Below are 23,834 nucleotides of genomic sequence, written 5' to 3'. Positions count from 1 at the left end.
TCTCACTCTCTCTTTTTCCCTACCTCCATTTCAACCCCCCCTCTTCTCCCTCTCTCGCTGACTCTTTCTTACAAGATTGATCCCAGCCATGGAGGAGGGATATCGAATTGACCTGGACTACATCACAGAGCGCATCATCAGTGTATCTTTCCCCCAGGCATGCCCAGACCAGACCTACCCCCAGAACCTGCGTGACATCACACAGATGCTCAAGTCCAAACACGGCCACAACTACATAGTGAGGAGGATAGGGGCTGAAGAGCAGACTCCAGTTGTGTCCCAAATGGCACCCTATTCCCTACGTAGTGCACTACTTTTGACCAGGGTCCACACGGCTCTGGTCAAAAGTGGTGCACTATGTAGGGAATAGGGTGCCTTTTGGGACACAGACCGAAGTCTGCCCCATAACTGATCTATGCCCCCATCATCATCATCTTCCTCTTCCTCATCGGATTAACCTCTCAGAGAAGAATGATAGCCTGACCCATATTAACCCCAAGGTAAAATGAATACTGTAGCTATTGCGTCTCTGTGTGTATGACTCAAGACTACTGAGCTAAAGCCTAGCTTGGGGAGCTAACACAAGCCTTCAGGTCTCAAGCAAGGTTACTCATCAAGGTTACTGTGTGTGTGTGTGTGTGTGTGTGTGTGTGTGTGTGTGTGTGTGTGTGTGTGTGTGTGTGTGTGTGTGTGTGTGTGTGTGTGTGTGTGTGTGTGTGTGTGTTTGTGTGTGTGTGTGTCTCAGGTGTTGTTCACGGGCTGGCTGGACCTGCTGGCTCCGTCCCTGGAACAGATGTGTGGTGTTTGTAAAACCATGGAAAACTGGCTCCACTCACACGCACAGCATGTACTGGTCATACACTGCCGGGTAGGAATAAACACAAACACAAACATACACCCTAGTGGTGCGCGGATCAGCTGTTTTTTCACCCGCAACCGCCCGCAATTGATAAAAACCCATCCGCAACGGCCCGATAAAGTGAAAATCTGAGGCCCCCACCCAACCCTAACCCAAATATAGAAAATGTGCTATAGGCTACAGTCAAAGACTAAAGAACGATTTTTTGACATGAGGTGCAGGATTTTGTTTTGCCTGGTTTCTGCTTATAATTTCCAACATTTTGGAAGGCTATTTGTTAGTCAACTTGTCTGTAATTAGATACATGTACAGTGGGGAGAACAAGTATTTGATACACTGCCGATTTTGCAGGTTTTCCTACTTACAAAGCATGTAGAGGTCTGTAATTTTTATCATAGGTACACTTCAACTGTGAGAGACAGAATCTAAAACAAAAATCCAGAAAATCACATTGTATGATTTTCAAGTAATTCATTTTCATTAATTAATTATTTGATCACCTACCAACCAGTAAGGATTCCGGCTCTCACAGACCTGTTCATTTTTCTTTAAGAAGCCCTCCTGTTCTCCACTCATTACCTGTATTAACTGCACCTGTTTGAACTCGTTACCTGTATAAAAGTCCAACCTCTCCACAATGGCCAAGACCAGAGAGCTGTGTAAGGACATCAGGAATAAAATTGTAGACCTGCACAAGGCTGGGATGGGCTACAGGACAATAGGCAAGCAGCTTGGTGAGAAGGCAACAACTGTTGACGCAATTATTAGAAAATGGAAGAAGTTCAAGATGACGGTCAATCACCCTCGGTCTGGGGCTCCATGCAAGATCTCACCTCGTGGGGCATCAATGATCATGAGGAAGGTGAGGGATCAGCCCAGAACTACATTGCAGGACCTGGTCAATGACCTGAAGAGAGCTGGGACCACAGTCTCAAAGAAAACCATTAGTAACACACTACGCCGTCATGGATTAAAATCCTGCAGCGCACGCAAGGTCCCCCTGCTCAAGCCAGCGCATGTCCAGGCCCGTCTGAAGTTTGCCAATGACCATCTGGATGATCCAGAGGAGGAATGGGAGAAGGTAATGTGGTCTAATGAGACAAAAATAAAGCTTTTTGGTCTAAAATCCACTCTACGTGTTTGGAGGAAGAAGAAGGATGAGTACAACCCCAAGAACACCATCCCAACCGTGAAGCATGGAGGTGGAAACATCATTCTTTGGGGATGCTTTTCTGCAAAGGGGACAGGACGACTGCACCGTATTGAGGGGAGGATGGATGGGGCCATGTATCGCGAGATCTTGGCCAACAACCTCCTTCCCTCAGTAAGAGCATTGAAGATGGGTCGTGGCTGGGTCTTCCAGCATGACAACGACCCGAAACACACAGCCAGGGCAACTAAGGAGTGGCTCCGTAAGAAGCATCTCAAGGTCCTGGAATGGCCTAGCCAGTCTCCAGACCTGAACCCAATGGAAAATCTTTGGAGGGAACTGAAAGTCCGTATTGCCCAGCGACAGCCCCGAAACCTGAAGGATCTGGAGAAGGTCTGTATGGAGGAGTGGGCCAAAATCCCTGCCTCAGTGTGTGCAAACCTGGTCAGGAGCTACAGGAAACGTATGATCTCTGTAATTGCAAACAAAGGTTTCTGTACCAAATATTAAGTTCTGCTTTTCTGATGTATCAAATTCTTATGTCATGCAATAAAATGCAATTTAATTACTTAAAAATCATCCAATGTGATTTTCTGGATTCTTGTTTTAGATTACGTCTCTCACAGTTGAAGTGTACCTATGATAAAAATTATAGACCTCTACATGGTTTGTAAGTAGGAAAACCTGCAAATTCGGCAGTGTATCAAATACTTGTTCTTCCCACTGTAGTTTCTCTTCTGTCATTTTATGTTGCCCTAGAAGATTAAATAAACCCTTGCTCAACAGAATAATGTCATAGATTAATAGAATGAATGTTTCAATCTAGTTGACATCAGTAAAGTTTACTCTGTCATCTTTCGCGGAGCAAAGACTTTTAGGGACTGGGGAGAAAATACAATAAAGAAAAAGAAAAAGGGAAAGGTTTTCTGTGCAAAATGTCCAAATTACATCAGTTTGTAAAAGAAAGCTGTGAAAACGACCCAAAGTGTTTCTGATTAGATTTCAGTTAGGCTTCAATGCATATTTTATGTGGTTGAAATACTATCAGTTTTTATGATGCTTTAATGATGAAGACAGCACCTCTACAGATAATATCTAACTGAGCTTTGCATTCTCTCAAGATGCAGAAATAAATAAATCATATTTCTCCACTCCTGTTCCAAGTCCAAATTTTGCCTACATTTGGTGTATAATTTTACTGCAAGAAATACTTAATTCTGCAGGAGTTATTATTAAGGCTATAGTCCAATTCACATGGGACTAGTATTACTAGAGACCATTGGTTATGTATTTATTACCCCTGGATGTCCGTTATTCCAGAGGACGATTCGGATGGGCTAAGTTTTTTCAAAATTCTTTCTTTTTTATATATATATATATATATAAAAATGGACAGTTATGACAGAAGGTGTGAAGATGTGTCAACAAGTCCAGACAAAAACAGGCTACACTGATAACTGAAGCTTGATTCCCAAGTTTCTAAACCATACCAAACCATCTTTGGTACAGTGTAAACATACTATTTGAATTGAGGAAGTGTGATCATAATCATTTTAGTGATCTGTAGTAGAAGACGTCCTAAATGCCCCCCAAGCTGCAGATGTGAGCTAAACAGCTAACTTGCACTTGATATGCATTTTTAGGCTATGGATGAGAAAGTGAACTTGATCCAAACGTTTAACTCAGTTGTATGCTGCTTTGCGATCTATTAACAGCAAGGGTTGCATTAAATATGCGCAATATTTTTTTATGATGCATTTGGCGATGTTGAAAAGCATTCACTGTGAAAGTTGATACATTTATGCCCTTCATATAGTGTATTCGGAAATAATTCAGACCCCTTGACTTTTTCCACATTTTGTTACGTCACAGCCTTATTCTAAAATGGATTAAATTGTTTCCCCTCATCAATTTACACACAATACCCCATAATGACAAAGCAAAAACAGATTTTTATAAATGTGTGAAAATGAATTCCAGGTTTTTTTTCTTTATTTTTACTATTTTCTACATTGTAGAATAATAGTGAAGACATCAAAACTATAAAATAACACATATGGAATCATGTAGTAACCAAAAAAGTGTTAAACAAATCAAAATATATTTTATATTTGAGATTCTTCAAAGTAGCCACCCTTTGCCTTGATGACAGCTTTGCACACTCTTGGCATTCTCTCAACCAGCTTCATGAGGTAGTCACCTAGAATGCATTTCAATTAACAGGTGTGCCTTCTTAAAAGTTAATTTGTGGAATTTCATTCCTTCTTAATGCTTTTGAGCCAATCAGTTGTCTTGCGACAAGGTAGGGGTGGTATACAGAAGATAGCCCTATTTGGTAAAAGACCAAGTCCATATTATGGCAAGAACAGCTCAAATAAGCAAAAGAGAAATGAAAGTCCATCATTACTTTAAGACATGAAGGTCAGTCAATAAGGAACATTTCAAGAACTTTGAACGTTTCTTCAAGTGCAGTCGCAGAAACCATGAAGTGCTATGATGAAACTGGCTCTAATGAGGAACGCCACAGGAAAGGAAGACCCAGAGTACTCTGCTGCAGATGATAAGTTCATTAGAGTTAACTGCACCTCAGATTGCAGCCCAAATAAATGCTTCACAGAGTTCAAGTAACAGACACATCTCAACATCAACTGTTCAGAGGAGACTGCGTGATTCAGGCCTTCATGGTCGAATTGCGGCAAAGAAACCACTACTAAAGGACACCAATAAGAAGAAAATACTTGCTTTGGCCAAGAAACACGAGCAATGGAGATTAGACCAATGGAAATTTGTCCTTTGGTCTGATGAGTCCAAATTTGAGATTTTTGTTTTCAACCGCCGTGTCTGTGAGACGCAGAGTAGGTGAATGGATGATCTCTGCATGTGTGGTTCACATCGTGAAGCATGGAGGAGGAGGTGTGATGTTGCGGTGGTGCTTTTCTGGTGACACTGTCTGTTATTTATTTAGAATTCAAGGCACACTTAACCAGCATGGCTACCACAGCATTCTGCAGCGATACGCCTTCCTGTCTGGTTTGTGCTCCGTGGGACTATCATTTGTTTTTCAACAGGACAATGACCCAAAACACACCTCCATGCTGTGTAAGGGCTATTTGACCAAGAAGGAGAGTGATGGAGTGCTGCATCAGATGACATGGCCTCCACAATCATCCGACCTCAACCCAATTGAGATGGTTTGGGATGGGTTGGACTGCAGAGTGAAGGAAAAGCAGCCTCCTTCAAGACTGTTGGAAAAGCATTCCAGGTGAAGCTGGTTGAGAGATTGCCAAGAGTGTGCAAAGCTGTCATCAAGGCAAAGGGTGGCTACTTTGAAGAATATAAAATATATTTTGATTTGTTTAACACTTTTTTGGTTACTGCATGATTACGTATGTGTCATTTCAAAGTTTTGATGTCTTTACTATTATTCTACAATGTAGAAAATAGTAAAAATAAAGAAAAACCCTTGAATGAGTAGGTGTGTCCAAACTTTTGACTGGTACTATAAGTATTCAGACCCTTTACTCAGTACTTTGTTGAAGCACTTTTGGCAGCGATTACAGCCTCAAGTCTTCTTGGGTATGACGCTACAAGCTTGGAACATCTGTATTTGGAGAGTTTCTACCATTCTTCTCTGCAGATCCTCTCAAGCTCTGTCAGATTGGATGGGGAGCCTCGCTGCACAGCTATTTTCAGGTCTCTCCGGAGATGTTAGATCGGGTTCAAGTCGGGGCTCTGGCTGGGCCACTCGAGGAAATTCAGAGACTTGTCCCGAAGCCACTCCTGCGTTGTCTTGGCTGTGTGCTTAGGGTCGTTGTCCTGTTGGAAGGTGAACCTTCACCCCAGTCTGAGGTCCTGAGCACTCTGGAACAGGTTTTCATCAAGAATCTCTCAGTACTTTGCCCCATTCATATTTCCCTCGATCATGACTAGTCTTCTAGTCCCTGCCACTGAAAAACATCCCCACAGCATGATGCTGCCACCAACATGCTTCACCGTAGGAATGGTGCCAGGTTTCCTCCAGACGTGACACTTGGCATTCAGGCCAAAGAGTTCAATCTTGGTTTCATCAGACCAAAAGAATCCTGTTTCTAATGGTCTGAGAGTCCTTTAGGTGCCTTTTGTCAAACTCCAAGTTGGCTGTCATGTGCCTTTGACTGAGGAGTGTTTTTCGTCTGGCCATTCTACCATAAAGTCCTGATTGGCGGAGTGCTGCAGAGAGGGTTGTCCTCCTGGAAGGTTCTTCCATCTCCACAGAGGAACCCTGGAGCTCTGTTGGAGTGACCATCAGGTTCTTGGTCACCTCCCTGACCAAGGCCCTTCTCCCCTGATTGCTCAGTTTGGCCGTGTGGCCAGCTCTAGGAAGTGTCTTGGTTCTTCCAAACTTCTTCCATTTAAGAATGATGAAGGCCACTGTGTTCTTGGGGAACTTCAATGCTGCAGACATTTTTTGATACCCTTCCCCAGACCTGTGCCTCGACACAATCCTGTCTCGGAGCTCTACAGACAATTCCTTAGACCTCATGCCTTGGTTTTTGCTCTGACATGCACATTCAACTGTGGGACCTTATATAGACAGGTATGTGCCTTTCCAAATCATGTCCAATCAATTGATTTTACCACAGGTGTACAATCAAGTTGTAGAAACATCTCAAAGGTGATCAATGGACACAGGATACACCTGAGCTACATTTTAAGTCTCATAGCAAATGGTCTGAATACTTATGTAAATAAGGTAATTCTAAAAACCTGTTTTCGCTTTGTCATTATGGGGTATTGTGTGTAGATTGATGAGGATTTTGTTTTATTTAATCCATTTTAGAATAAGGCTGTAACGTAACAAAATGCTGAAAAAGTCTAGGGGTCTGTATACTTTCCTAATGCACTGTATAGGCTATGTGCAGCACCGTTCAATTTATCGAATCAATTATGGTTTTCTTGCTCAAACCGCAAGCAACACATGTAAAACTCATACATTTCTAAAAAAACACAGGGTTGTCAATTCACACGGGACTAGTATAATCTGAGGACTTTGGAGTTTGCCTTAAAACAATAGGTTATTCTGGTTAGTCAATGTCCAGATTTCAGTTTCCATTTAACCCATCTAAACAGTAGGCTACAGTTCCCTTGACATGCCATAGGCCTATTTGAAGTCCCTTCTTGTGACTGTCGAATTTGTATAGCGCCTCACAATCATCACACAAAACAAAGCAGGGCACTGCTACCACTTCACCAATTATTTTCCAAGCATTACTTTTCTGGCCCTCCCTTCTCTTTATTTTCAACTCTCCTTTCGCAGCTTTGTCTTATTGAATTCAACTTCGACAATGTCCTTTTTGCCTTCGTGGATTGATGTTAACTTTTTCTGCCCGTTCCTCAAAAGCATTATTTGGGGATTGGCTGTGTGGGCCATTTGGCGCGCATACAGTTAATCCCTAAAGTTTAGGTTTATGCACTAATACCAGATAGCCGAAAATAATGAAAGAAAAACCTCAACGTCGACTATATAAATTGCACAATAATTACACATTCATGGATTTTTTAAGGTATTGTTTCTCTTTATTCAAGCCGCCCGCCACCCACCCACCCTTCAGCCACACAATATTTAATGAGCCTAAACCCGTCCGCCCAGCGTATATAACAACGGGGACTGCAGGTTATGAGTCAACCTAACACTAACACTTACACACACACACACACGCTTATTGATCACCTCCCTTTCTACCCCTCTCTTTGCTCTTCATTTTATTTATCTCTCGTCCTTTGTGTATCTCTCCTGGGCTCTATCATGTGCCACATTCAAACATATTTAATCAGGGTTTTGATTGGTCTGACCTCTGAATGAACTCTTGACCTGTGTCTTGGCTCCACCCCCTACAGGGTGGTCAAGGCAGAGTCAGGGTGATGGTGGCCTGGTACATCCACTTCAGCAGCATATCAGCCAGGTAACACTGATGCTAACAAACCATAGCATTTTTACTGTATCTTATGCAGGGGAAGCTAGCCTCTGGGATGGGAACATAACAATTTTGGGTACTGGCCAGCCAAGCAAGTAGGCCGCGATTTCTACTAGCCCGGGTAACATTTGGGTCCAAAATCTATGCCATGCGATGTTTGAAAATACTAAATATCTCTCTCCTGGCAGGCTAGTTGAACACATTTTCTACTAGCCCAGTCTGAAAAGTACTAGCCTCACACATTCCTGGCATATCATTGGTCTCCTCTTTAACAAAGACAGTGTCCTGTCCTGAATATATGTCAGAACAGAAGAAGATACCTTTGTATGATTATCAGGACCCTGCCTGGATCCCAAATAAACATTAATGATTACCCAGCTAGCTATCCCAATCCTCAAAAGAAAGAGAAGCAATGTAGAATGAACATAGGGTAAAGTACAGTGCCAAAGCTGTAGTAAAAGCTATACTAAAACTGTATACTAACAATATACTATATCAAAGCTACAGTATCCACTTCTCCTCAGGTATGCAGAGAGAGGAGTGTTTAATACAAACATGGCTTGTATTATTTCTAATGTAATTGTCAGAGTTCGGATGTGGATGCAGTGGTGGAGTCAAGCGCAGGACAAGGAGGTTCAATCAAAAATGTCTTTACTAAAAATAAAGCACAGGGAAAAACAAAAGGCCTCGAAAACAAAGGAGGCGAACGATTACGCAAACACGCGTAAACACTAAACATACACGAGACACCGAACGGACAAGCGGACAAAACACTACGGCTAACAGCTCCCTGTCCCCTACGTCATAATTTCGCTCTGCCGGACTGAGCTTCTTAGAATAGAAAGCACAGGGGCGGAGTTTAGGTGGCGTGCCTGACCGTTGCGATAGCACTGCCCCAATACCGGCCTCTGACGCGTCCACCTCTACCTGTAACGGTAAATTGGGGTCCGGGTGTGCCAGCACCGGAGCCGAAGTGAACAGGTCCTTAAGTTTACCAAATGCCCTGTCCGCCTCTGCCGACCACTGCAAACGCACCGGGCCCCCCTTCAGCAGGTAAGTAATGGGAGCTGCCACCTGTCCAAAACCCCGGATAAACCTCCGGTAGTAATTGGCAAAACACAAAAACTGCTGCACCTCTTTAACAGTGGTTGGGGTTTGCCAATTACGCACGGCTGACACCCGGTCAACCTCCATCTTTACCCCTGACGCGGACAACCGATGACCCAAGAAGGAGATGGACTCCTGGAAAAACAGACATTTCTCTGCCTTGACATACAAGTCATGCTCCAACAGCCTACCCAATACTCGGCGCACCAGTGCCACATGCTCGGCCCGTGTAGCAGAATACACTAGGATGTCGTCAATGTACACTACTACACCCTGCCCATGCATGTCCCGGAAGATCTCGTCCACAAAGGATTGAAAGACCGAAGGAGCATTCATTAACCCGTATGGCATGACGAGATACTCATAATGACCCAAGGTGGTACTAAATGCTGTCTTCCATTAATCTCCCGCCCTAATGCGCACCAAGTTGTAGGCGCACCTGAGATCCAGTTTTGTGAAGAAACGCGCTCCGCGTAATGATTCCGTCATACTCGCAATCAGAGGAAGAGGGTAACTGTATTTGACAGTGATCTGATTGAGACTACGGTAATCAATACACGGGCGCAACCCTCCATCTTTTTTCTTCACAAAAAAGAAACTAGAGGACGCAGGGGAAGTGGAGGGCCGTATGTATCCCTGTCTCAGGGACTCGGCTATGTATGTCTCCATAGCCGCCGTCTCCTCTTGAGACAGAGGATACACATGGCTCCCAGGGAGTGCTGCCCCTGTCTGGAGGTCTATCGCACAATCTCCCTGTCTATGAGGTGGCAGCCGCGTGCGCCCTAGTCTTGCTGAACACGAGTGCCAAATCCTCATACTCAGGGGGAATGTGCATTGCGGGCACTTGGTTCGGACTCTCCACTGTGGTCGCCCCTACGGAAACACCTAGACATCACCCAACGCACTGGGCAGACCACTCCTTGAGAGCCCTCTGTTGCCACGAAATGGTGGGATCATGGGCGACTCACCAAGGAAGCCCCAACACCACGGGATACGCAGGAGAGTCGATCAGATATAACTGAATGGTCTCCTCATGACCCCCCTGCGTCTTCATCTTAAGTGGTGCCGTGACCTCTCTAATCAACCCAGATCCCAACGGACGACTATCTAGGGCATGGACAGGAAAGGGAGCATCAACGGGCACAACATTTCCGATCAATAAAATTCCCAGCTGCGCCTGAATCGACTAGCGCCTTATGCTGGGAATGAGATGCAACCTGGGGAAACATTACAGGTATACATAAGTGAACAACAGAGAGCTCTGGATAAGTGGGGCGCCTACTCACCTGGAATGGCTCCCCAGTGCGTGACCTGTCGACCCGACTCCCTGGAGACCCTCCCCAGCACCGAGCCGCTGTGTGTCCTCTACGACCACAGTTGGTGCAGGGGACGGCCTCCCTCGGGCTCTCTCTCCTCCTCCCTCTAGCGCCAGCACCTCCGAGCTCCATAGGGATCGGCTCGGAGGCACTGGAGGATGGAATGGACGGCCCCAACTCGGGACGTCCGCGGGTGGCCAGCAGGGTATCTAGACGGATGGACATGTCTACCAACTGGTTGAAGGAGAGATTGGTGTCCCTGCAGGCCAGCTCTCAACGAACGTCCTCACGCAGGCTACACCTATAGTGGTCGATGAGGGCCCTCTCATTCCATCCCGCATCCGCCGCTAGAGTCCGGAAATCCAGTGCGAACTCCTGTGCGCTCCTCTTCCCCTGTCGGAGGTGGAACAGACGCTCCCCCGCCGCTTTACCCTCAGGTGGATGATCGAAAACCGCCCTGAAGCGGCGGGAGAACTCCGCGTAGGTGATGGTGGCGGCGTCTATTCCCCTCCATTCGGCGTTGGCCCACTCCAACGCCTTGCCGGAGAGACAGGAGATGAGGGCGGAAATGCTCTCGTATCCCGAGGGCGCTGGGTGTATGGTAGCCAGGTAGAGTTCTACCTGCAGGAGGAACCACTGACACCCGGCTGCGGTGCCATCATACGCCCTCGGGAGCGAGAGCCGAATCCCACTGGATTCCGGTGCTGGTATGGGAGGACTGGCCGATGGTGGTGGTACGGTAGGAGGAGGTGTGGGCACTCCTCCTCTCTCCCATCGGCGCAGGGTGTTCATCACTTCTTGCATGGCTGACCCGAGTTGCTGGATCCTGGCGTCCTGGCTGCTGAGCCGATCCTCCAGCGACTCGGGCGCCGCCGCTGCTCCTGCTGACTCCATAGCTGGTGTGTAATTCTGTCACAATCGTCGAAAGGAGTGGACCAATGCGCAGCGTGGAATGCGAACATCTTTTATTAAATATTCACCACACGAACAAAAACAACAAACCGATACGTGAAGTCCTTGGGAACATACACAAACCAACACGGAACAAGATCCCACAAAACACTGTGCCAAACAGGCTGCCTAAGTATGGTTCCCAATCAGAGACAACAAGCAACAGCTGATTCTCGTTGCCTCTGATTGAGAACCACCCCGGCCAACATAGATACACATGAACTAGAAACTAAAACAAAGAACACAAAACATAGACTCTACACACCCTGGCTCAACATAAAAGAGTCCCTAGAGCCAGGGCGTGACAGTAATGTTTTACATGAAAGAAAACCAGCAACACAATCGGCACTCGACAATGTTATATAATAGTTAACTGTCTGTTTTTCCATTTATGAATGTGTTATTCAATGCGTTTCTATGGGCTATAGGCCTAGTAGTAAAGCCCAAATTAAAATATTTTGGGGGGGATACCTACAGGGGTCCTAAAACTCTAAATCAAATAGTTAAATGATCCATGGTATGATCATCTTAAAACAATTCCACATGTTAGAAATTCCATCATTTGGTGTTTTGTTGATGGTGGTGGAAAAAGCTGTCTCAGGCGCTGCTCTAAAATCTCCCATAAGTGTGTCATTTGGATAGTATGCAACCCTGTGTGTCCTCCTCATTCCAGAGTTGACATTAAAGTGTCAGTAATGTCACTGAGAGATCATGGGAAGGGTCACACAGGTTGGGAAGGACACTTTGGCCACCAGAAAAATGCAGGAAGTGTTTATTTCCAGTGTATATACAGGGTCAGTTCCAATACCATATTTACAATGTGCAGGGATACTGGAGTGATAGTCATCAGGATATATGATAAACAGAGTAGCAGCAGTGTATTAGATGATTGTATGTGAGTGTGTGTAGAGTCAGTTTAAATGTGTGTGCATGTTATGTGTGTGTGAGCAAATTAAGTGAGTGTCTGTTTGTGTGTGATGGAGTGTCAGTTTGCGTGAGTGTGTAGAGTCCTGTGTGTGTGTATAGAGACAGTGCAAAAATACAAGGGTCAAATCAGATAGTCCATGTAGCCATTTTGTTAACTATTTATCAGTCTTATGGCTTGTTCAGGAGCCTGTTGGTGTCAGACTTTATGTACCGCTGGCCGTACGGAAGCAGAGAGAACAGTCTATGGCGCGGGTGGCTGGAGTCTTCAACGATTTTCCGGGCCTTCCTTTCACGTCGCCTGATATAGAGGTCCTGGATGGCAGGGAGCTCGGCCCCAGTGATGTACTGGGCTGTACGCACCATCCACTGTAGCGCCATGCGATTGAGGCGGTGCGGTTGCCATACCAAGCAGTGATGCAGCCAGTCAAGATGCTCTCAATGGTTCAGCTGTAGAACTTTTTGAGGATTTGAGGGCCCATGATGAATCTTTTCAACCTCCTGAGGGGGAAGAGGTGCTTTCACGCATTCTTCACGACTGTGCGTGTGTGTGTGTGGACCATTTTAAGTGCTTAGTGATTTGGACACCTCCTCCCTCCCCTCTCCTCTGACGTTGAGGGAGAGGTTGTTATCCTGGCACCACACTGCAAGGTCACTGACCTCCTCCCTGTAGGCAGTCTCATCGTCGCCAGTGATCAGGCCTACCACCGTCATGTCGTCACCAAACTTGATGATGGTGTTGGAGTTGTGCGTGGCCACACAGTCGTGGGTGAACAGGGAGTACAGGAGGGGACTAAGCACACACCCCTCCTGTGGGGCATTTGTGTTAAGGGTCAGCGTTGTGGAGGTGATGTTGCCTACCCTCACCACCTGGGGACTGCCCGTCAGGAAGTCCAGGATCCAGTTGCAGAGGGAGGTGTTCAGTGCCAGGGTCCTAAGCTTGGTGACGAGCTTGGCGGGGACAATGCTATTGAACTCTCAGCTGTAGTCAATGAACAGCATTCTCACACAGGTATTCCTCTTGTTTAGGTAGGTGAGGGAAGTGTGGAGTGCAATTGAGATTGCGTCGTCTATGGATCTGTTGGGGCGGTATGCACATTGGAGTGGGTCTAGGGTGACTTGGATGATGGAGTTGATGTTTAACATAACCACCCTTTCAAAGCACTTCATGATTACAGATGTGAGTGCTACAGGGCGGTAGTCATTCTGGCATGAAGCCTTAGAGTTCTTGGGAACACAAATTATGGTGGTCAGCTTAAGATATGTGGGGATTACAGACTGGGACAAGGAGAGGTTGAATATGACCGTGAATGTGCCTGCCAGCTGTTCTGTGCATGCTCTGAGAACGCACCCTGGAATACCGTCCAGCCACGTGGCCTTGCGAATCTTGACCTGCTTAAAGACCTTTCTCACATCGGCCTCAGGGGGCCCTCACGCACGGCACGGTGTTGTTATTGTCGAAGCGTACATAAAATGTATTGAGTTAGTCTGAAGAGAGGCATTGTTGGGCAGATCACGGTTGGGTTTTCCTTTGTAATCCATAATGGACTGTAATCCCTTCCACATGTGGCGGGCGTCGGAGCCTGTGTAATATTATTTTACCTTATTCCTATATTGTCCATTTGCTTGTTTGGTGACTTTGCGGAGGTCGTAGTGGGAGTTGTTGTCCTTGTTCCTGTCCTCAGGGTTGTTTGGGATAGCCCTCTGTGAGGTAGCCCTGTCCTTTAGTTTAGCGCCAACCTCTGTGTTAATCCAGGGCTTTGATTGGGGAAGCAGCAAACCTTCACTGTGTGGACAACGTCGCGGATGCATTTCCTAATGAAGCTAGTGATGGAGGGGGTTAGCTCGTCAATGTTATCGTCAGAGTCTTGGAACATGTTCCAATCAGCGCTAGCAAAGCAGTCCTGTAGTATAATCTCTGATTCTGATGACCATTTCTTAACGGAGCAAATAACCGGTACTTCCTGTTTGAGCTTCAGCTTGTAAACAGGAAGCAGGAGTACGGAGTCATGATCTGATTTTGCCGAATGGGCAATCAAGTCTTATGCGTTTAGCTGACTAAGATCAAGAAATGTTCATGAGAAGCGAATGCAAAACACAAGTATTATTTAATAACTTTGTAAAATGAATGATTACATTATACAAGGCATAAAGATTAAGTTACAAGGCAATACTGGCATTAACAAAACATTTACAGTGAGGGAAAAAAGTATTTGATCCCCTGCTGATTTTGTACGTTTGCCCACTGACAAAGACATGATCAGTCTATAATTTTAATGGTAGGTTTATTTGAACAGTGAGAGACAGAATAACAACAACAAAAATCCAGAAAAACGCATGTCAAAAATGTTATAAATTGATTTGCATTTTAATGAGGGAAATAAGTATTTGACCCCTCTGCAAAACATGACTTAGTACTTGGTGGCAAAACCCTTGTTGGAAATCACAGAGGTCAGATGTTTCTTGTAGTTTGCCACCAGGTTTGCACACATCTCAGGATGGATTTTTGTTCCACTCCTCTTTGCAGATCTTCTCCAAGTCATTAAGGTTTCAAGGCTGACGTTTGGCAACTCGAACCTTCAGCTCCCCCCACATATTTTCTATGGGATTAAGGTCTGGAGACTGGCTAGGCCACTCCAGGACCTTAATGTGCTTCTTCTTGAGCCACTCCTTTGTTGCCTTGGCCGTGTGTTTTGGGTCATTGTCATGCTGGAATACCCATCCACGTCCCATTTTCAATGCCCTGGCTGAGGGAAGGAGGTTCTCACCCAAGATTTGACGGTACATGGCCCCGTCCATCGTCCCTTTGATGCAGAGAAGTTGTCCTGTCCCCTTAGCAGAAAAAAACCCCCAAAGCATAATGTTTCCACCTCCATGTTTGACGGTGGGGATGGTGTTCTTGGGGTCATAGGTAGCATTCCTCCTCCTCCAAACACAGCGAGTTGAGTTGATGCCAAAGAGCTCGATTTTGGTCTCATCTGACCACAACACTTTCACCCAGTTCTCCTCTGAATCATTCAGATGTTCAATGGCAAACTTCAGACGGGCCTGTATATGTGCTTTCTTGAGCAGGGGGACCTTGCGGGCGATGCAGGATTTCAGTCCTTCACGTTGTAGTGTGTTACCCATTCATTTTTTGGTGACTATGGTCCCAGCTGCCTTGAGATCATTGACAAGATCCTCCCATGTAGTTCTGGGCTGATTCCTCACCGTTCTCATGATCAACTCCACGAAGTGAGATCTTGCATGGAGCACCAGGCCGGGGAAGATTGCCAGGTCTTTTGTGTTTCTTCCATTTGCGAATAATCGCACCAACTGTTGTCACCTTCTCACCAAGCTGCTTGGCGATGGTCTTGTAGCCCATTCCAGCCTTGTGTAGGTCTACAATCGTGTCCCTGACATCCTTGGAGAGCTCTTTGGTCTTGGCCATGGTGGAGAGTTTGGAATCTGATTGATTGATTGCTTCTGTGGACAGGTGTATTTTATACAAGTAACAAGCTGAGATTAGGAGCACTCCCTTTAAGAGTGTGCTCCTATTCTCAGCTTGTTACCTGTATAAAATTCACCTGGGAGCCAGAAATCTTTCTGATTGAGAGGGGGTCAAATACTTATTTCCGTCATTAAAATGCAAATCAATTTATAACATTTTTTACATGCGTTTTTCTGGATTTTTTTGTTGTTATTCTGTCTCTCACTGTTCAAATAAACCTACCATTAAAATTATAGACTGATCATGTCTTTGTCACTGGGCAAACGTACAAAATCAGCAGGGGATCAAATACTTTTTTCCCTCACTGTAGTATCTAAGCATGATCAGAGAGGGAGAGAAAGACAAAGAATCCATGGCTTGTGGAAGGTACTACAAGACACACAGACCCCCTCGCGCAATCAACTTCGTCGAGTTTCCTTGTAGGCCTATTTGGCGGGGAAAAAGTGAAGTCAGCTGTATAGCCTATTGCCTGTTTTTTTTATGAGTCTTTTATGAAAGAATGTGAAACAATGTTGTGTCTGTTTGCTGCTTTTCATTAACTCATGCATAGCTGTTCTTTATATAGCCTAACATGTATTTGTAAAAAATATTGTGGGCAGAATATTATCTATAGACTATAACATACAACATTTTGATCAGTTAATATTTCATGCAAAAAACATTGATCTGGTAAAAGGCCGACATTTGGACAGCTAAACTGTCAAATAATAGGAAAACGAGGCAATGTATAGCTTATGAATATCTGCACCTAGAAAACATGACAAACCATAACCTAAGCCCAACACATAAACAACAATTATTCTAGCCTTTATTTTGGTGGCTCGTTAGCTGGTTGTCTGTATGGCTAGCTAGTGAAAGTGATAGCTGAGGTTGACGCTTCGTGAGCACAGCCCAAATTTACCGCTACACACAACTTTTCTTGCCTGACAGACTAACTAGTTAGCTAGCTAGCTATATCAAGTAGCTTGGGCCATTTCCATATTAATTACATTGGTAGTAACAAGACAAAACAACCAACTAGTTAGCTGACTATATAAAGCCAAACACTGCAACTATTTCCATGAATCAGAGAGCAATCATTTGAGCTCCACCGCTGATGTGCTCACCTGTACCAACCATATCATCATGACAGGATTTGCTAATCTGTAATCTATTCCCCAAGTTTCACACATCGACAACATCGATGTTTACTTATTTCACTCACCTCGACATCATCGCTTTTCAAAGTGCAAGGACGTGTGCGAATCCGTATCACCAAATAACATAGATGAAGCCTCTTTCACAGTGAAAAGTCGTGTCTGCTTCGGCTCTGTCATTTTGAGTATTGAAGTTAAAAAAACTTTGAAAAGTCAAATGATAGCATACCCTGCTTCCAGTTTCTGGTTGATGACAACAGCCACACGAATACAACAATGGGTTGTTAGCAAGTACATTTTGTGATATTGACACAGATATTTTTGTTAGAAAACAAGGCCGTTCGCGGCCGCTATAGTAATTTAAAGTAAGGCTGTCGACGACTGCTATGGGTTCTAAAGGGTTAAATTATTACTTGGAATAAACTGATACCTGAAACACTGCTTGTCCCGGATTGACATGCTAGGTAGTGATTAAAGCCATCTGTTCCTGCTAGCTAGCAACAGATCTACTTGTTGTAACTAGCTAGCTAACTAGCAAGCTAGAGAGACGGAGATCTCTCTCGAGCTCTCACCAGCTGTGTTTAGTACCTTAGATCCAGAGAACGTGATTGGCTAACGTGATCGTCAGAGATGGTACCTGGATAGTACACAAGTTTTGATTGGTTTACAGTAGTACTCGTCTGCGTTTGCCTGTCCAGCTAGCGAATATAAAAGTAAGTATTTGGAAAACAAACGGAAATGTATTTCCAACAAACGGAAATGTGTTCAGAAGAAATACCTATACACAATATGTAAAAACCAGCTTCTCCCTTGACAGAGATTGATCATCTCGAAGACCAAAGCACATAGCTTTCTAAAGCCCACCACCTATCTGACTTGTTTGGATAAAAAATCTGAGTTGTTGACCAATACTGTAAAGTTAACCTGCTTCACAGAGGTGTGACAGAATGGGGGAAGTCGAGCGCAACACAGAGAAGGTTGAATTCATGAGAAGACAATAAAACCTTTCGCATTGAGTGTTGATAAAAGAGAGGCCGGGGTGTGGGCTGGCCTACAATTGGGCCATAGCTGTGGTGTTGAAATGTGTGCGTGTCTCTCTCAGTGAAGACCTGGTCTAGACTAAATGTGTGTGTGTCTCCCTCAGTGCAGACCTGGCTCTAGACCACTTTGCCATGAGAAGGTTCTTCAACGACAGTGTCCTCGCTGATGACTCCCTCACAGAAACGGTAGGAAACAGCCCCACACACAGCAAATCTGGTTGGTTGACCTCGAGATCTGCAAAAGCTCCTCTGCACAACAGGTCAATATAGTTCAAAGGTCAACTCTCAGGTCAACAGTGAGCTTCAGATGTTGTTTTCTGGCTGAGGGCTTCCTTGTTCTGAAGTTTTACCTGAGATTACACGGGTCAGGGGTCAGACTTGGGAGGTCAATCACTTTACATACACTCCTTCTCTTCCCTCTCTCTCTTTCTTTCTCTCTCTTGCTCTCTCTCTCTCTCTCGCTATCCCCTCCTCTGTCTCAACCCTCTCTCTCTCTGTCTCTTTCTCTTTCCCTCCCCCTCTCTCTCTCTCTCTCTCTCTCTCTCTCTCTCTCTCTCCCTCTCTCTCTCTCTCTCTCTCTCTCTCTCTCTCTCTCTCTCTCTCTCTCTCTCACACTCTCTGTCTTACTCTCTCTTTCTCTCTTTATCCCCTCACTCTCTGTTCCCCCTCTCTCTCTCTTCCTCCTCTCCCTCTCTCTCCCCACATAAGGTATGTGTGGATGTTCAGCAGTCTGCTAATGGGAGCGATGAAGATGAATGCCTCTCCTCTCTTCCTCCTCTGTGTTGTTCTTCAAGGCATGCTCAACATAAATCCTGAGGGAGGTTATAAACATTGACAGAAACACCCCACTACACATCAAAATGATACACATTGTTCTCATACAATTTATGATGCACTGCTGAATTTACGCTGTATATTTCCTGTTTGTGCTGTGTGCAGGATGTCGCCTGTTCCTGAGAGTGTACCAGAGCCTGCAGGCCGTCTGCACCTCAGCAGTATAGTGCGATATAATACTTCACCTATTATACATTTAGATTATATACACTGAGTGTACCAAGCATTAGGAACACCTTCCTAATATTGAGTTGCACCCCGATTCATTGGGGCATGGACTCTACAAGGTGTCAAAAGCGTTCCACAGGGATGCTGGCCCATGTTGACTCCAATGCGTCCCACAGTTGTGTCAAGTTGGCTGAATGTACTTTGGGTGATGGACCATACTTGTGGTGGACCATTCACAGGAAACTGTTGAGTGTGAAAAACCCAGCAGCGTTGCAGTTCTTGACACACTCAAACCAGTGCGCCTGTCACCTACTACACTGCTACTCCTACTGCTCTCTCCTCGTCTGACCATGAGTTCTCGCATACCCCGAGAGCATCTGGTCAGCGGGGTGGTGGCACAGGAATCCTCATCTCTCCCAAGTGGACATTCTCTCTTTCTCCCCTGACCCATCTCCTCATTTGAATTCCATGCTGTCACAGTCACTAGCCCATTCAAGCTTAACATCCTTATCATTTATCGCCCTCCAGGTTCCCTTGGAGAGTTCATCAATGAGCTTGACGCCTTGATAAGTTCCTTTCCTGAGGATGGCTCACCCCTCACAGTTCTGGGTGACTTTAACCTCCCTACGTCTACCTTTGACTCATTTCTCTCTGCCTCCTTCTTTCCACTACTCTCGTCTTTTGACCTCACCCTCTCAACGTCCCCCCCCTACTCACAAGGCAGGCAATACGCTTGACCTCATCTTTACTAGATGCTGTTCTTCTACTAATCTCACTGCAACTCCCCTCCAAGTCTCCGACCACTACTTTGTATCCTTTTCTCTCTCGCTCTCCTCCAACACTACTCACTCTGCCCCTACTCAGATGGTAATGCGCCGTCGCAACCTTCGCTCTCTCTCTCCCGCTACTCTCTCCTCTTCCATCCTATCATCTCTTCCCTCTGCTCAATCCTTCTCCCTCCAATCTCCTGATTCTGCCTCCTCAACCCTCCTCTCCTCCCTTTCTGCATCCTTTGACTCTCTATGTCCCCTATCCTCCTGGCCGGCTCGGTCCTCCCCTCCTGCTCCGTGGCTTGACAACTCATTGCGAGCTCACAGAACAGGGCTCCGGGCAGTTTTTTACATTTTCTTCCTCTGTTTCTGCTGCTAAAACCACTTTCTACCACTCTAAATTCCAAGCATCTGCCTCTAACCCTAGGAAGCTCTTAGCCACCTTTTCCTCCCTGCTGAATCAGAGTGCAAAGAGCCTTGGCGTGACCCTGGACAACACCCTGTCGTTCTCCGCTAACATCAAGGCCGTGACCCGATCCTGTAGGTTCATGCTCTACAACATTCGCAGAGTACGACCCTGCCTTACACAGGAAGCGGCACAGGTCCTAATCCAGGCACTTGTCATCTCCCGTCTGGATTACTGCAACTCGCTGTTGTCTGGGCTCCCTGCCTGTGCCATTAAACCCCTACAACTCATTCAGAACGCCGCAGCCCGTCTGGTGTTCAACCTTCCCAAGTTCTCTCACGTCACCCCGCTCCTCCGCACACTCCACTGGCATCCAGTTGAAGCTCGCATCTGCTACAAGACCATGGTGCTTGCCTACGGAGCTGTGAGGGGAACGGCACCTCCGTACCTTCAGGCTCTGATCAGTCCCTACACCCAAACGAGGGCATTGCGTTCATCCACTTCTGGCCTGCTGGCCCCCCTACCTCTGCGGAAGCACAGTTCCCGCTCAGCCCAGTCAAAACTGTTCGCTCCTCTGGCACCCCAATGGTGGAACAAGCTCCCTCACGATGCCAGGACAGCGGAGTCACTCAGCACCTTCCGGAGACACTTGAAACCCCACCTCTTTAAGGAATACTTGGGATAGGATAAAGTAATCATTCTACCCCCCCTTACCCCACCCCCAAACAAATAAATAAATATATTGTCAAGTGGTTGTCCCACTGGCTATCATAAGGTGAATGCACCAATTTGTAAGTTGCTCTGGATAAGAGCATCTGCTAAATGACGAAAATGTAATATAATGTACTACCATACCCAGTTCAAAGGCACTTCAATATTTTGTTTTGCCCATTCACCCTCTGAATGGCACACATACACAATCCATATCTCAATTGTCTCAATGCTTAAAAATCCTTCTTTAACCTGTCTCCTCCCCTTCATCTACACTGATTGAAGTGGATTTAACAGGTGACATCAATTAGGGATAATAGTTTCAACTGGATTCACCAGGTCAGTGTACGTCATGGAAAGAGCAAGTGTTCCTAATATTTTGTACACTCAGTGTATATTAACTACACGCTAACATAATGCTGTTAAACCAGCAATGGTAAAAAAATTATGTGTTTACTTTGTCTGTTTATATCTGTCACAGTTACGTGCGACCAGTACAGATAGACAGGGTATACCTTGTACTGCAACCAGCTCAACTGCTGAAGGGAGACATAATGGTAGATATCATCACACTCATATACAGTCAGCATCTGCACTCAGTGTGCGAATTACGAGACATGAGTTCCCGTAAATGCAACAAAAGTCAAACTTTGGGAAGTTTCTAATTCAATGTTTCGCAACTCCAGTCCTGGAGTACCCCCAACAGAACACATTTTTGTTGTAGCCCCGGACAAACTCACCTGATTCAACTCAATGAGGGGTTGATGATTAGTTGACCAATTGAATCAGGTGTGCTTGTCCGGGGCTACAACAAAAATATGTGTTGTTGGGGTTTACTTGTTACATTTAGGGGAGCTCATGTCTCATTAGAGAGGGCTGAGTGCATAGTGCACTCTTTGGATGCTGGAATTATTGGAGTGTGCAGGTAGCCTCATGCGCAGGTAGCCTACTTTTTGAAGTGATTTGTTTGGCATTCAGATAAACTTAATGACTGGTTGTATTCATGCCACCTTAAAAGGTCATACATTCTAAACGTTAAAAAACATATTTTACTATTAGGCCCATAAAAACATCTTGAAAGAAAATTGCAAATAGGAAGTTCTGTTAAAAAAAGGTCACAATACAATTCGCACTCTGCCTGCACTTTTAAACTCTGAAATCCTGAAACCCACATGGGACATGTAATGTTGTACAAACATTAGTGGACTGGAATGATTCTATGAACATGTATAGACAGCTAGGTGAGGTAACTGTCAGTATCTACTGTCTGTGGTTCAGGTGGTGTGCTATGATAAAAATCCTCAGACAGCCAGCCGAGAGGTTATCTTCAGGCTCCAGCCTAATTCAATTAATCTCTCTCTCTCTCAATATTGTCACTGGCTAACCTTGGTCCAATCACCAGGTGATGATTGCAGGTGTGATATACACACACAGATAGAGATGGATGTTCAACTTCCCTCCCTTTTCCAGATCCCAGGTTTCCTGACGATGGAAAGGTTGAGTTGATGTTCTCTGAGAGTCCTGAGAAGATGCGGGGTAATTCCCAGCCATCATCGTATTTAGGCATAATCCTAAACTCTCAAACACCCTCAAACCAGCATGGTCCAACGAACACACACCTGGACCACCACTACAGATGGTGTGGCTGACTAACAGCCCCTACCAACCCCCGTCACCATGCAGTCACACATCCTGTCAGTCGCCGTCACAGACATTCACCCTGCTTTATTGTATCTGTCAGGCCAAGCAGAGCAGAGGTGACAGACATCATGACTCGGTCACAAATCAAATAATTCCTTCTGGGACCACCGCATCAGAATTGTTCACCTGTTCAGTCAGTCTGAACAGATACACAGGGACGTCTGTTTTCACAATACGTGTGTTTGAGCAGGAATTGTGCAAAAAGGTTTGATTTATTCTGGGCCTGCTTGACCAAAGCTAACAGTCCAGCCTACCTGTGCCTCCTTGCTCTGGCCAGAAGGGGACAGTATTCAGCAGACTGCAGAGCCTGAAAGGCTCTACCCTCTGGGGGCTAGTATACAGTGCATTTGGAAAGTATTCAGACCCATTGCATTTGTTACATTACAGCCTTATTCAAAAATTGATTAAATTGATCTACACACAATACCCCATAATGAAAAGCAAAAACAGTTTTTTTTAAATTGTTGCAAATGTTTGCAAAAGCTTGGCACACCTGTGTTTGGGGAGTTTCTCCCATTCCTCTCTGCAGATCCTCTCAAGCTCTATCAGGTTGGATGGGGAGCGTTGCTGCACAGCTATTTTAAGAGTTCAATCTTGGTTTCATCAGACCAGAGAATCTTGTTTCTCATGGTCTGAGAGTCTTTAGGTGCCTTTTGGCAAACTCCAAGCGGGCTGTCATGTGCCTTTTACATTTTAAATTTTACATTTTAGTCATTTAGCAGACGCTCTTATCCAGAGCGACTTACAGGAGCAATTAGGGTTAAGTGCCTTGCTCAGGGGCACATTTACGTCATTTAGCAGACGCTCTTATCCAGAGCGACTCACCAATTGGTGCGTTCACCCTATAGCCAGTGGGATAACCACTTTACAATTTTGGGGGGGGGGGACCCTTTTACTAAGGAGTGGTTTCCGTCTGGACACTCTACCATAAAGGCCTGATTGGTGGAGTGCTGCAGAGATGGTTGTCCTACTGAAAGGTTCTCCCATCTCCACAGAGGAACTCTAGAGCTCTGTCAAAGTGACCATCTCTAGGAAGAGTCTTGGTGGTTCCAAACTTCTTCCTTTTAAGAATGATGGAAGACACTGTGTTCTTAGGGACCTTCAATGCTGCAGAATTTTTTTGGTACCCTTCCCCAGATCTGTGCCTCGACATAATCCTGTCTCGGAGCTCTATGGACTATTCTTTCGACATCATGGCTTGGTTTTTGCTCTGACATGCACTGTCAACTGTGGGACCTTATATAGACAGCTGTCTGCCTTTCCAAATCATATCCAATCAATTGAATTTACCACAGGTGGACTCCAATCAAGTTGTAG

The 23,834-nt window shown here is 45.4% G+C and overlaps 1 protein-coding gene across 1 annotated transcript in view; it reads left to right on the top strand.

The window, feature by feature from the left end:
- The first annotated feature begins 88 nt into the window (after window positions 1-88).
- LOC121540477 (tensin-3) overlaps window positions 89-23,834 on the top strand; it is a 90,910-nt gene continuing 67,164 nt past the window's right edge. Inside the window, 11 exon segments of the mRNA XM_045207624.1 lie at window positions 89-240; window positions 452-500; window positions 746-868; window positions 7,887-7,951; window positions 18,032-18,079; window positions 18,081-18,113; window positions 18,636-18,748; window positions 18,867-18,927; window positions 21,298-21,373; window positions 22,095-22,188; window positions 22,257-22,362. Coding sequence (XP_045063559.1) covers window positions 89-240; window positions 452-500; window positions 746-868; window positions 7,887-7,951; window positions 18,032-18,079; window positions 18,081-18,113; window positions 18,636-18,748; window positions 18,867-18,927; window positions 21,298-21,373; window positions 22,095-22,188; window positions 22,257-22,362 — 920 coding nt within the window.

This window comes from Coregonus clupeaformis, chromosome 26, assembly GCF_020615455.1.
Source record: "Coregonus clupeaformis isolate EN_2021a chromosome 26, ASM2061545v1, whole genome shotgun sequence".
NCBI classification, from domain to species: Eukaryota; Metazoa; Chordata; class Actinopteri; order Salmoniformes; family Salmonidae; genus Coregonus; species Coregonus clupeaformis.
The sequence above is the reverse complement of the archived record's forward strand: the minus strand, read 5'-3'. Positions and strand labels throughout refer to the sequence as shown.